Genomic DNA, 14,379 nt, shown 5'->3' on the forward strand with positions numbered 1-14,379 from the left:
ATGAGGGAAGAGGTAGGCAGCTGGGGGAGGGGGCAGAGTGACATAGGGATAGGGGAAGAGAGGGGGAGGGAATTACTGGAAGTTGGAGAATTCTATGTTCATACCAAGGGGCTGGAGACTACCTAGACGGTATATGAGGTATTGCTCCTCCAACCCGAGTTTAGCCTCATCATGGCAGTAGAGGAGGCCATGTATGGACATATCTGAATGGGAGTGGGAAGCAGAGTTGAAGTGGGTGGCTACTGGGAGATCCTATCTGTTGCGGCAGATGGAGTGGAGGTGCTCGACAAAGCGGTCCCCCAATCTGCGTCGGGTTTCACTGATGTAGAAGAGGCTGCACCGGGAGCCCTGGAGGCAACAGATGACCCCAACAGACTCACAAGTGTTGCCTCACTTGGAAGGACTGTTTGGGGCCCTGAATGGTGGCAAGAGAGGAGGTGTAGGGACAGGTGTAGCACTTGCGCTTACAGGGATAAGTGCCAGGTGGGAGATCCGTGGGGAGGGACGTGTGGACCAGGGAGTCGCGGAGGGATTGATCCCTGCGGAAAGCAGAGAGGGGTGGAGCGGGAAAGATGTGCTTAGTGGTGGGGTCCTGTTGAAGGTGGCAGAAGTTGCAGAGGATAATGTGCTGGATCCGGAGGCTGGTGGGGTGGTAGGTGAGGACAAGTGGAACTCTGTCCCTGTTGTGGTGGCGGGAGGATGGGGTGAGAGCCGAAGTGCGGGAAATGGAGGAGATGCGGGTGAGGGCATCATTGATGACAGCAGAAGGGAAACCACGATCCTTAAAGAAAGAGGACATTTGAGATGTCCTGGAACGGAAAACCTCATCCTCGAAGCAGATGCGGTGGAGACGGAGGAACTGGGAATAGGGAATGGCATTTTTGCATGTGGTGGGGTGGGAAGAGGTATAGTTGAGGTAGTTATGAGAGTCAGTGGGCTTGTAGAAGATGTCAGTGGACAGTCTGTCTCCAGAGATGGAGACCGAGAGATCGAGAAAGGGGACAGAAGTGTCCGAGATAGACCAAGTGAATTCGAGGGCTGGGTGGAAGTTAGAAGTAAAGTCGATGAAATTGACGAGCTCAGCATGGGTGCAGGAAGCAGCCCCAATGTAGTCGTCAATGTACCGAAGGAACAGTTGGGGAGCAGTACCAGAATAGGTTTGGAGCACAGACTGTTCCAGATAACCAACGAAGAGGCAGGCATAGCTAGGGCCCATGCAAGTTCCCATAGCTACACCCTTAGCCTGAAGAAAGTGGGGAGAGCCAAAAAAGAAGTTATTGAGTGTGAGAACCAGTTCCGCCAACCAGAGGAGAGTAGTGGTGGTGGGGAACTGGTGAGGTCTATTATCCAGAAAGTAGCGGAGGGCTTTGGGGCCTTCTTGATGGGGAATGGAGGTGTATAGGGATTGGACATCCATAGTGAAAATGAAGCAGTTGGAACCGGGGAACTGGAAGTTACTGAAGAGGTGGAGGGCATGGGATGTATCCCGGATGTAGGTGGGGAGGGACTGAACTATGGGTGACACAATGGAGTCCAGGTAGGCAGATACAAGTTCGGTGGGACAGGAGCGGGCAGAAACTATGGGTCTACCGGGACAGTCAGGCTTGTGGATCTTGGGGAGGAGGTAAAACTGAGCTGTGCGGGGTGTGGGAATTATGAGTTTAGTGGCTGAGGATGGAAGGTCTCCGGAGTTGATAAGAGTGGTGATGGTACAGGAGACAATGGTTTGATGTTTTTTGGTGGGGTCCTGTTCCAGGAGTAAGTAAGAGGTGGTGTCAGAGAGCTGTCATTTGGACTCAGTGAGGTAGAGGTCCATCCACCAGACTACTACAGCACCACCTTTGTCAGTGGGTTTGATGGTGAGGTTGGGATTAGTGCAGAGAGAGTGGAGGGCAGTGTGTTCAGAGGGAGTGAGGTTGGAACAGGAGAGAGGAGTGGTGAAGTTGATACGATTGATGTCTCGGCGACAGTTGGAGAGGAAAAGATCGAGTGCAGGCAGAAGGCCTGGGCGGGGTGTCCAGGAGGAGGAGGAGGAGGGTTGAAGACAGGAGAAGGGGTTATCAGTAGGGGGAGGGGAATCCTTGCCAAAGAAGTAGGCTCAGAGACGTAGGTGACGGAAGAAGAGTTCTGCATCATGGCGGGCACAGGACTCACTGTGGTGTGGACGGAGGTGGACAAAAGTGAGGCCCTTGCTAAGAACAGAACGTTCTGCCTCAGAGAGGGGAAGGTCAGAGGGGATGGTGAAGACACGGCAAGGGTTGGGGCTGGGGTCGGAGGAGGGTGAAGGGCGGGAGGTGGGTGGTTTCGCTACTTTACTGTCATTATACTTGGCTAGTTTGGTAAGCCTGTCAGAGGATAGCCATGAAGTAGTCACATTGTTGTGGGTCTACAATCACATTAGACCATAAGACATAGGAGCAGAATTAGGCCTGCAGATTCACTGTCTAAGTAAATTCCTTCTCATCTGTGTTCTAAAAGGACACCCTTCTAACCTTGACTCTCCCACTATTGAAAATATCTTCTCCACATCCACTCTTTTAGTAGATTTTAATGAGATCCCTCCTCATTCTTCTAAACTCTAGCCAGTATAGGCTCAGAGTCATCAAATGTTCTTCACATGTCAACTGATTCATTCCCAGTATCATTCTCATAAACCTCCTCTGAACCTTCTCCAAAGCCCGCACATCCTTCCTTTGATATGGGACCCAAAAATGCCTACAATACTCCAAATATGGTCTGACCAACACCTTCTAAAGCCTCAGCATTACCTCCTTGCTTTTACGTATATTCTAGTCCTCTCAAAATGAATGCATTGTATTTGCCTTCCTTATTAAGAACTTAGCCTGCTAGTTAACCTTTAGGGAATCCTGCACGAGGACTCCCAAGTCCGTTTGCTCCTCTGATTTCTGAATATAATAGTCCATGCCTTTATTCCTTCAACCAAAATTCATGACCACACACTGTAATGAAGTGTATTCCCTCTGCCACTTTACCCATTCTCCCAATTTCTCCAAGTGCTTCTGCAAACTCCCTGCTTCCTGAATACTATATTCCCCTCCACCTATCATTGTATCATCTGACAACTTGGCCATAAAACCATCAATTTTGTCATCTAGATTATTAATCTATAATGTGAAAAATAGCCATTACTCCTTGAATTAACCAGAAAAGGCCCCTTTTATTCCCACTTCCGCCTTCTGCCCACCAATAAATCCTCTGCCATTGTTAGTATCTTTCCTGTAATACCATGGGCTCTTATCTTGTTTAGCAAGTTCATATGCAGCACCTTATCAAAGGTGTTCTGAAAATCCAAGCAAATAACATCCACTGCTGTCCTTCATCTATCCTTGTCTATTAGTCAGGCATGGTCACAATTGGATTCTATTGATTAACTTAGATTTATTTAATGGACTGTAAGTTACTCTACTCTTCTGGTGTGTCCAGGTTATAAGTGCAGTCCATGGGAATTGCTGTAACAAACTCATAAGCTCCCATTTCCAATAAACTTTACTTTGAAAATGTTGAAAGCAAACAGCCTGGCTGTCTGACTGCTCACTATTTTATGAAAAGTTGATCCTGAAATGCTGAACAACACAGTTTCATTTTTATTAACTGTATACTCAGTGGCACAATATGAAATACAACCAGCAATGCAAGCCATTAACTGATGTTTGATAAATAGTACACAATAAAAGAGCCAATTAGATCAACTGTAAGATACATTTCCAACAAAGGAAAAGTGAAGCCATTAGTTAAGTTACCTTCCCTTACCAAGATACTTCAAGTACAAGTACAACACAGCACGTCTGAACTCACAAAGAGATCCAAGTCTAAACTGACAGACACTTCACATTATAATCCTTGGCACATCAGTTGCTTTCCCCTCTGGTGGTCACTTCTCCTGCATAAGCATTTAAACTCTAGAAGACTCCTCACAGGAGCTTCATCTGATGTTTGACTGACACTATGCACAAATGGTTTGGCTATTGAGCAAGAGATTATTTCCTGTGAAGACACAGATACACCTCCATATTTAATGTCCCAACAGTCTTAAGTAAACATTCCCTCTCATACTAATTATTCCATTAATCACAATCTACACCTTCACTCACTTAAGCTTAAAGGACGTGCCTTGGAATATGGAGGTATTCACCAGCTGACATGCCTAGACTGCATAAGCACCATGAAGCCTTGTTCTTGTCTGCAAAAGGCACCGTCTACTCCAGCACTGAGTTTTAAATTCAGCCTGACTAAATTTCTCTGCTGTGACTATTTTACTAAATGCAATTTAAGTGGAAGCTCTGGTCCATACAGAATCTGCAGAGCACACGGCACTGCATCTTGTGCATGAGCTTCTGCGCACCGCACTACAGAGCAGAAGTCAGGAATGCGCTGAAGGCTGGTTACAGATGCTTCTGACCAATTGTACTGCCTCGGGCTCATCATTGGACTTTAGTTACTGAGCCAACTGATAGAGTAGAGTTTGTACCTGGACCTCCATTTTTTCTTGCCAGTACAGGAGATGCATCCATCACATGAAAGGGGGTCACAATTCCTTATTTATAATCAAAGATTTTGGAAGTTAGGCTGTCTATTATTGCTTAATTCAATGCATATTGAAAATACATAAACATGGTTTCATGTGTTTTTAAACTAGTGTTTCATTTTATAATTACCTTACTTCAACTCTGCCACCCATGGTTCACTCACTACTCCAGACCCACAGAAAGGGTCGCACAAGCCGTGCAGTGCACCCACAAGACAGACATTAGTGGTGACTGTGGGATGCAACCACGATTTGCACAATCCAGTTCACCAAATTACATTGGGTTATTTTCAGATTGTTAATGGGCAAACTATGGCAATGGAGTTTCAAAACAGAGAAATGTTAAGTCCTAAACACAAGAGATTCCGCAGGTTCAGGAAATCCAGAACAACAGACACAAAATCCAGATGCAAAGGGACTAGGGCATCCTCGTGCAGGATTCCCAAAAGACTAATTTTACAGATTGAGTTGGTGGTAAGGAAGGTATATGCAATGTTAGCATTCATTTCAAGAGGCCTAGAATATAAAAGAAAGACTGTAATGCTGAGTCTTCATAAGGCAATGGTGAGGCGTCACTTGGAGTACTGTGAGCAATTTTGGGCCCCTTATTTAAGGAAGGATGTGCTGACATTGGAGAGGGTTTAGAGGAGGTTCATGAAAATTATTCCTGGAGTGAAAGGGTTATTATATGAACAATAGCTGAAGACTTTGAGCCTGTACTCAATGGAGTTCAGAAGAATGAAGGGGGATTTCATTGAAACATATCGAATGTTGACAGAGTGGATGTGGAGAGGATGTTTCCTACTGTGAGGGAGTCAAGGACCAGAGGGCACAGCTTCAGAATAGAGGGACGTCCATTTAGAATGGAGATGAGGAAATTCTTTAGCCAGAGGATGGTGAATCTGTGGAACTCACTGCTACAGACAGCTGTGGAAGCCAAGTCATTGGTTGTATTTAAAGCGGAGGTTGATAGGTTCTGGATTAGTCAGGGCATGAAGGGATACAGGGAGAAGGTAGGAGAACAGGGTTGAGAGGAAAATAAATCAGCCATGATGAAATGGTGAAGCAATCTCAATGGGCTGAATGACCTAATGCTGCTCCTATGTCTCTATGGTCTTGTGGTCTTAAAATGCTGGAGGAACTTAGCAGGTCAGACAGCGTCAGTCAACATTTCAAGCCAAGACCCTTCATCAGGACTGGAAAGGATGGGGAAGAAGCCCAATGTTAAGACCTATATTTTAGCTCTAAAAGTGATAGAATAAATCACTTCTTAAATGGTGAAGTTTTCTTTTTAAATTAGTGGCAGTTCACACAGATGTAAAGACCCATATACAGCATTCATTAAACCATTAAAGACAGAAGCAGAAAATAATCAAATATGCTGGTTAAACATGTGGCAGAGCAAACTACATTCACTGAGCTCCATTAACTTCAATGAAACCCAATTTTAGAACAGGATTCAACATGCTTATATTGCTGCAATGCACTCTTAGCCAATATAAGGACCTATTTCTACCCTCTGCAGTTCTGTTTTAAGCTTGATAAGTACCAGTTCTATTAATTATATCCATCTTCATGTATTCATTAACCAGTCATTTTCTAATCCACTTTAATAAGATTCACTACCTATAATTTTGCACTGAAATCCATCAGATGATACTTTAAAAATTCCCTGAAGCAACACTAACTGACTTCAAATTGCATTTACATTTTTCGGAAGAAATCGGTCATGCAATTGTCCAAACTTTATATACGAGTTGCCCACATTTTCCCTTCTCCCAGTAAACTCACTGAACACCATTGGAGAAACCAGCCTCAAACTGTTCAACGAACTTGCCACAGCAGAGGGTATCCCAAATGCAAATCCCCTTTGAAGCAGTTAGAGAATCATCTTTCAGCAGAATTAGCTGTCAAAATACTTGATTATTCATGAATATCTCTAACATCCCCAAATAGTAAAGACCTATTAATAATGCTAATTTAAAAAAATAAATATTTTAAAACCTTTAAAATAGAAAGAGAGAATTAAATTCATTTCATTAAATCAAAAAAGATAAATTAGCTATGGTTCTTCCCCCTTGTAGTCATTTTCCAATCAAGTGAATTCCTTCACTTCACTCTGCTTGTACCCGATCAAATCCACAGCGGGTCCAGGTAGCAGATTCCTCAGTTTATTTCTGGCTTCCATTGAACGCACAAGCAGAAAATCAGTGATCAGTTCTGTAGAAATTCAAATTTTGCATGTGCATACGCAAATCCTAAACTTCCACCCAGTCATGGATGCAAACATTTGCATTTCCACAGAGAACATTCCTTGGATAATATTTCTGTGGAAGATCCGGGCCAACTTGCTGCTAAGATGAATTTACGGAAGCAAAGTGGGACTTAGTAATCACAATATTAATTGCAGTCATTTCATTTTAATATTGTGATATTGTGATTCAATCAACAGTAAATTCACACAGCCAGGAATGCATCTGGGCAATATTATTGTGGTCATAGTGGAAATGCAACACTACCTTGTGTTATCTAGTTTAGCTCGGGTAAATGGGTCATAATTCCTACAACTGATTGGTGTAAGGAAACCACAACATGAAATGTAAAAATGAAAAAAAAAACAACTTTTAAGCAAGTACTAAAATTTAATATTTATAAGTTGAAATGCACAGATGAATTGCTTGAAAATTATAAGAGAAACCAAATACAAAATCAAAAACAATAAGGATGAATACAAAATATTCTGCAAATGCTGGAGGAACACAGCAGGTCAGGTAGCATCTATGGAAATTAGCTGAGAGCCTTTGTCGGGACTGGAACGGAAGGGGAAAGATGCCAGAATAAGAAGGTGGAGAGACGGGAAAGAGGACAAGCTAGAAGGTGATATGTAGGGCCAGATGGGTGGGGGAAGGGGGATAAAGTAAAAGGCTGGGAAGTTTTAATTGGAAAAGGCAAAAGGCTAGAGAAGGAATCAGATAGGAGAGAAGAGTGGACATAGGAGAAATTAAAGCAGGAGGGGCACCAGGGAGAGGAGATATACAGGTGAGGAGAAGAGGTAATATGCCAGATTGGGGAAAGGAATAAGAGGAAAGGGGGAGGGTAAAAAATTACCAGAAGGAGAAATCGATATTCATGCCATCAGGTTGGAGGCTACCCAGACAGAATGTGAGGAGTTGCTCATCCAACTTGAGAGCGGCTTCATCGTGGCAGAAGAGGAAGTCATGGATTGACATGTCAGAACAGAAATGAGGACAGGATTTAAAATGGTTAGTCACGGGGAAATTCCACTTTCTACAGATGAAGCAGAGGTGCTTGACAAAGCAGTCGCCCACTTTACTTCAGATTTGTCCAATGTAGAGGGGACTGCATCAGGAGCACCGGACACAGTAGGTGACCCTAGCAGATTCGCAGGTGAAGTATTACCTCATCTATTAAGAACTCTTCTGAGGCCCTGAATGGCTTCATGAGAGAGGAGAGAAGGTGACCAAAGAGTCAATTTAAGAGGTTTTTCCACATACCTCATAATAGCTTTGAATTGCATTCCAAAATGCTTCATCTGCAATAATCTGTGTTTCACCATTCAGGAAAGCCTGAAATCGTTCCTTAACTGTCTGGAGCTGTTGCTTGTTCATCTGCAAAAGATAAGTGAAAGTTCTTGACTTTATCAAGGAAAAATATTTTAGATCTGAAATAATGTCAAATTATTAGAAATCTGATATATAAAATTACATTATCTAACGGAGATCTGAGTAAATGTCAACATGACTCTTGCATGCCCAGCAACACAGAAATTTAAAAAAGTGTTGGACTAGAAATATAATCCCCCAACTCAAAAGGTTCTGTGCATTTGAAAATTTGGTTAAACTTGTATTCAACATTTTTTCACATACCTATATATGATACAGCAGTCATCAGGGCATTTATCTCTTGTTTTGTTGGTTATAAGGCCACAAGGCCATAAGATATAGGAACAGAATTAGGCCATTTGGCCCAAGGAGCCTGCTTTACCATTTCATCATGGCTGGTCTATCTCTCCTCTCAGCCCTAATCTCCTGCCGTCTCCCCATATCCCTTTATGCCGTGGACCAATCAAGAATCTATCACCCTTTTGCCTTAAGTACAAAAGACTTGGCCTCCACAGCTGCCTGAGGCAATGAATTCCACAGATTTGCCACTCTCTGGCTTAAGAACTATCTCCTCATCTCCATTCTAAAAGGATGCCCCTCTATTCTGAGGATGTGTCCTCTGGTTTTAGACTCTCCCACCACAGGGAACATCCTTTTTACATCCACTCTATCAAAGGCCTTTCACCGTTCGATAGGTTTCAATTATATCACCCCCTCATTCTTCTGAAGTCTAGTGAATACAAGCCTAGAGCCATAAAACACTCTTCATATGACAAGTCGATCAATCCTGGAATCATTTTTGTGAACCTCTTTTGAACATTCTCCAATGTCAGCACAAACTTTCTAAAATAAGGGACCTCAAACTGCCTCACCAGTGCTTCATAAAGCCTCAAAATTCCATCATTGCTTTTATATTCTAGTCTTCTTGAAATGAGTGCTAACATCAGATTTGACTTTCTCACCACCAACTCAACCTGCAAGAAAAAACTTTAGGGAATCCTGCACAAGGACTCCGAAGTCCCTTTGTACCTCAGATTTATGTTTTTTTTCTCCATTTAGAAAATAGTCTATCCTTTTGTTTCTTCTACCCAAGTGCATGACTATCCACTTTTCAACACTGTAATTCCCTTTACTCTACTGTAATACTGATCTACCCGACTTTAGAACTCCTCAAATTTCAGGGTGAATTCAATCAGATTATGATCACTTACCCCTAAGGGTGCTTTTACCTTAAGCTCTAATCAATTCCAGTTCCATAGAAAACCATAGAAACCATAGAAAAACTACAGCACAGAAACAGGCCTTTTGGCCCTTCTTGGCTGTGCTGAACTATTTTCTGCCTCGTCCCACTGACCTGCATACAGACCATATCCCTCCATACACCTCCCATCCATGTATCTATCCAATTTATTCTTAAATGTTAAAAAAGAACCTGCACTTACCACCTCGTCTGGCAGCTCATTCCATACTCCCACCACTCTGTGTGAAGAAGCCCCCACTAATGTTCCCTTTAAACTTTTCCCCCCTCACCCTTAACCCATGTCCTCTGGTTTTTTTCTCCCCTTGCCTCAGTGGAAAAAGCCTGCTTGCATTCACTCTATCTATACCCATCATAATTTTATATACCTCTATCAAATCTCCCCTCATTCTTCTACGCTCCAGGGAATAAAGTCCTAACCTATTCAACCTTTCTCTGTAACTGAGTTTCTCAAGTCCCGGCAACATCCTTGTAAACCTTCTCTGCACTCTTTCAACCTTATTTATATCCTTCCTATAATTTGGTGACCAAAACTGAACACAATACTCCAGATTCGGCCTCACCAATACCTTATACAACCTCACCATAACATTCCAACTCTTATACTCAATACTTTGATTAATAAAGGCCAATGTACCAAAAGCTCTCTTTACGACCCTATCTACCTGTGACGCCACTTTTAGGGAATGTTGTATCTGTATTCCCAGATCCCTCTGCTCTACTGCACTCCTCAGTGCCTTACCATTAACCCTGTTTGTTCTTCCTTGGTTTGTCCTTCCAACGTGCAATACCTCACACTTGTCTGTATTAAACTCCATCTGCCATTTTTCAGCCCATTTTTCCAGCTGGTCCAAGTCCCTCTGCAGGCTTTGAAAACCTTCCTCACTGTCTACTACACCTCCAATCTTTGCAACATCAGTAAATTTGCTGATCCAATTTACCACATTATCATCCAGATCATTGATATAGATGACAAATAACAATGGACCCAGCACTGATCCCTGTGGCACACCACTAGTTACAGGCCTCCACTTGGAGAAGCAATTCTCTACTACCACTCTTTGGCTTCTTCCATTGAGCCAATGTCTAGTCCAATTTACCACCTCTCCATGTATACCTAGTGACTGAATTTTCCTAACTAACCTCCCATGCGGGACCTTGTCAGAGGCCTTACTGAAGTCCATGTAGACAATATCCACTGCCTTCCCTTCATCCACTTTCCTGGTAACCTCCTCGAAAAACTCCAATAGATTGGTCAAACATTGCACAACACCCTATGCTGAAGAGCTAATCCCCTAGGGGGCTCAACCAGGAGCTGCTCCAAAATGCCATCTCACAGGCATTCTAGAAGATCCCCCTCTTGATATGCAGCACACACTGGATTTTCTCCAATCTACCTGCATATTGAAATACCCCAAGACTATTGTAACAATAGTTACAAAGTTTATGGTTTTCTTCCACGTTCAATTGCCCCTAACTGAGCCTAAAACAGCAACCCGTACAGAAATTTACAACTTCACTGATCTAAGAAATAAATGTTCTTGGCCATTCACTGAGCAACCATGTTTTACTAATCTCTGTCACATTTGATTATAGGCATCCATTAGTCTCATGAGACCATGGATTTGCGCCTTGGAAGGTTTCCAGGGTGCAGGCCTGGGCAAGGTTGTATGGAAGACCAGCAGTTGCCCATGCTGCAAGTCACCAATGTTGTCCAAGGGAAGAGCATTAGGACCTATACAGCTTGGCACCGGTGTCGTCGCAGAGCAATGTGTGGTTAAGTGCCTTGCTCAAGGACACACACGCTGCCTCAGCCAAGGCTCGAACTAGCGACCTTCAATTCACTAGACGAACGCCTTAACCACTTAGCCACACGCCAACATATTTGATACCCTCTGACTTAAAAGGACCAGCACTCAAGCTGCCCATCCTGAAATATGTGACCTCAAATCATTTCAAATGCATCTTCACATTCATAAATTAATTTCCACATGGAGGTTAGGGTCATGACTACTATTACGTGGAGTCTGCACATTCTCTTTCTGACAACCCAATAGGTATAAGGGTAGGTACATTCATTCAACACTGTACACTAACCTCAGTACATGTAGTTGGTAATATCTGGAGGTAACGTTAATGGGATCAGGGGGAGAACAAATTTGGATTAACATAAATAGGTGCTTGACAGTTGGCATAGACTCAGTGGACTGAGAGCTATTTTCCTGTACTGTAGAACTCTACGACTCAGGGAAAAAAAACATCGCCTAATTTTCCAAAAGCCCACAGTGTGGACATGGACATTTGTCCGGACTTCAGGCTTGCAACACCAGCAAGGTGTGCCTGGTTTTAGCCCTAGAGGAGCTCCATGTTCTCCAAGCGCTAAGAACAATTCCTCTGCGGGTACAATCCTTCACCCATCTGTTCAAGAGTGCTGAGCAGCTTCTCCTGACTCTCAAGTGCTCCTGCACCAATTGTATCCACTGAGCTTCTTGCTAAATGCAAGAGCGTGCAACACGTCAAAAGGAACAATGTCAGTTTTAGCATGGCATCGCACAGGGAAAATTGGCTATATAGTTCAGTGAATTCATTACAGCAGGTAGATCTGGTTCAAGGAGATCCTACAGTTTTATGGTGAACTGCTATGCTTTTTTATTTACAAAAAATGTCAGTATGGGACAATCTCCACACCTTGGTCTCTCTTTCCTAAAAGTCATCCCTTCTGTTCATCACTTATGACAAGTATTTTGCATGCATGCCACCTCAGTTACATGTCGTCATATTCTTCACACTTGATCAGCTATAACTAACTACATGAGCTTCCTCTCTGAATTTCTATTACATCACTATCTTGCTAATTTTAGGAGGCTCAAAGTATCACCCTTGAACCATGAACCTTAACTTTCTGACCCTGAAATCTATCTTTTTCATTAATTCCACATTGCTTACTCTCTCCAATCTTTGAAATGCTTTGGAATATCACTCTCTATTAAAAGCCCAGAAAGAATCAGGAAGTGGTGGGGGGGGGAGGGGGGGAGGTTGGAAGAAGAGAAAGTTGTAGCAAAGGAGCACATTTACTTCTTCACATATACATTTTGTTGGTCAGCAAAGCTTACAACTCAATGCCTTATCTTCATCTGACAAAATTCCCACACCTCTAATACAACAAGGAATAGCAATCATTCTGACTGGTAACATCACAGCCTGGTATAGAGGCTCCAGTGTATAGGATTGAAATAGGCTGCAGGCTCAGCCAGCTCTATCACAGTCATCCATCACTAGAGATACTCACCATCTGGGACCATGCCCTCTTCGTGTTAGAGAAGGTGGTACAGATGTCTGAAGACCTACGGTCAACAATTTAGGAACTGCTTATTCCTGTTCACTGTCAGATTTCTGAACGGTACATGAATTCATGAACACCATCTCATTACTCCTGTTTATGCACGATTCGCTTTATAATTTATAGTCATTTTTATGATTTTGCACTGTACCACTGCAGTTTTATAAACAGATTTTATTAGGCACTTAATTCTGATACTAATGATTGTGTTTTCAGGATCATTGATTATGTTAAAATATCATCAGAACTAAAGTATCAGACTAACTAAAATATTTTGAAAGGCCAAAAATAGTAAGAGATAGTTGAACAAATCAGCAAGAGATTTACAGAGATGTCCAAGAGATGTATTGGTGATAGAGTGACATGCATGGACATACGGTATGTGTCCCCATAGATTAATACAGTCTTCCCAATCAGAAGCCCTAGATGAATCAAAAGATCACAATCTGCTGAGGGCTAGATTGCTGGCGCTTAAGACTGGTGACCTGGGAAAGAACAAAGAGGATCATGTATCGTATCCAGATGGCTATTTCATGTTCAAAATGGCAATTCCAGACTAAACTTGAATCCCAGAGGGATGCTTGACAACTGTAACAATACTTAAATGCCATCAACTCCTCAAACAACATAAAGGGCAATGAGGTGCCACTCTCAGATGAGCTCAATATCTTTAATGCTCACTTTGACTGACAGAACATGGAGATGCCTTCACACTCCTGCACCCCCAATGACCCTTTAATCTCAATCTCTGAGGCCAGAGTGAGGGCATCCTTCAGGAGGGTGAATTTACAAAAAGCATTGGGTCTAGACAAAGTACCTGTCTGAGTATTGAAGACCTGTGCTAATCAACTGGCTGGGGTGGTTAATGTCATCTTCAATCTCTCGCTTTGGCAGTTTCAGGTACCCACCTGCTTCATGCAGGTTTCAATCATACCAGTACCGAAGAACATGGTAACCTACCTCAATGATTATCATCCAGTAGCACCTACACCCACTGTGATGAAGTGCTTCAAGACAATGGTCTTAAAGAATAGTAACTCCTGGCTGAAGAGTGGTCTGAATCTGCTCCAGTTTGACTACCATCACAATAGGTCAACAGTAAATTCCATTTCATTGCTGTTTCTGGATTTCAGTTTGGTATTCAACACTTTGTTCCACAGACCATGGTGAACAAACTCCTACTCCTCAGTCTGTTACAAGGATTTAACACTCAATAACAATAATCCTTGAGGCATAGAGAGAATCTGTATTTACTGACAAGAACCTTTATTGGCTCATTTCACAAGCATGTGAATTTACACAACTGAGTACCTGTTTCCCAGAACCTCCATGGACAGTCAAAGAAGAAAAAAAAACATAATGCCCATGAAGAGTAGCCTTCGCCGGCCAGGCATTCTTCTTCATCCCAATGTACTCTTCATGTTTCCAAAATGGGGGTCATCCAATTCCGCAAGGTTTGGTCACCACAGAGTTGTTGCTGCCTGTGCTCCCAAAATCCTCCAGACTTATTCTTTTCCTTATCAGATCAATTTATGATGTTTCAATTTCATTGGTTCAAGGTCATCTGCTGACTTGTGTCAGTCTTTCATTGGATGTGCCCCAAGGCTACAAG

The 14,379-nt window shown here is 42.9% G+C and overlaps 1 protein-coding gene across 6 annotated transcripts in view; it reads right to left on the reverse strand.

The window, feature by feature from the left end:
- cadps2 (Ca++-dependent secretion activator 2) overlaps positions 1 to 14,379 on the reverse strand; it is a 706,406-nt gene that overhangs the window by 535,838 nt on the left and 156,189 nt on the right. For all 6 annotated transcript variants that reach the window (XM_072267874.1, XM_072267873.1, XM_072267872.1 and 3 more), the window contains exon 2: positions 8,062 to 8,175. In XM_072267874.1, coding sequence (XP_072123975.1) covers positions 8,062 to 8,175 — 114 coding nt within the window. The remainder of the gene's footprint in view (positions 1 to 8,061; positions 8,176 to 14,379) is intronic.

Source organism: Mobula birostris, chromosome 9 (genome assembly GCF_030028105.1).
Source record: "Mobula birostris isolate sMobBir1 chromosome 9, sMobBir1.hap1, whole genome shotgun sequence".
In the NCBI taxonomy this organism is placed as follows: Eukaryota; Metazoa; Chordata; class Chondrichthyes; order Myliobatiformes; family Myliobatidae; genus Mobula; species Mobula birostris.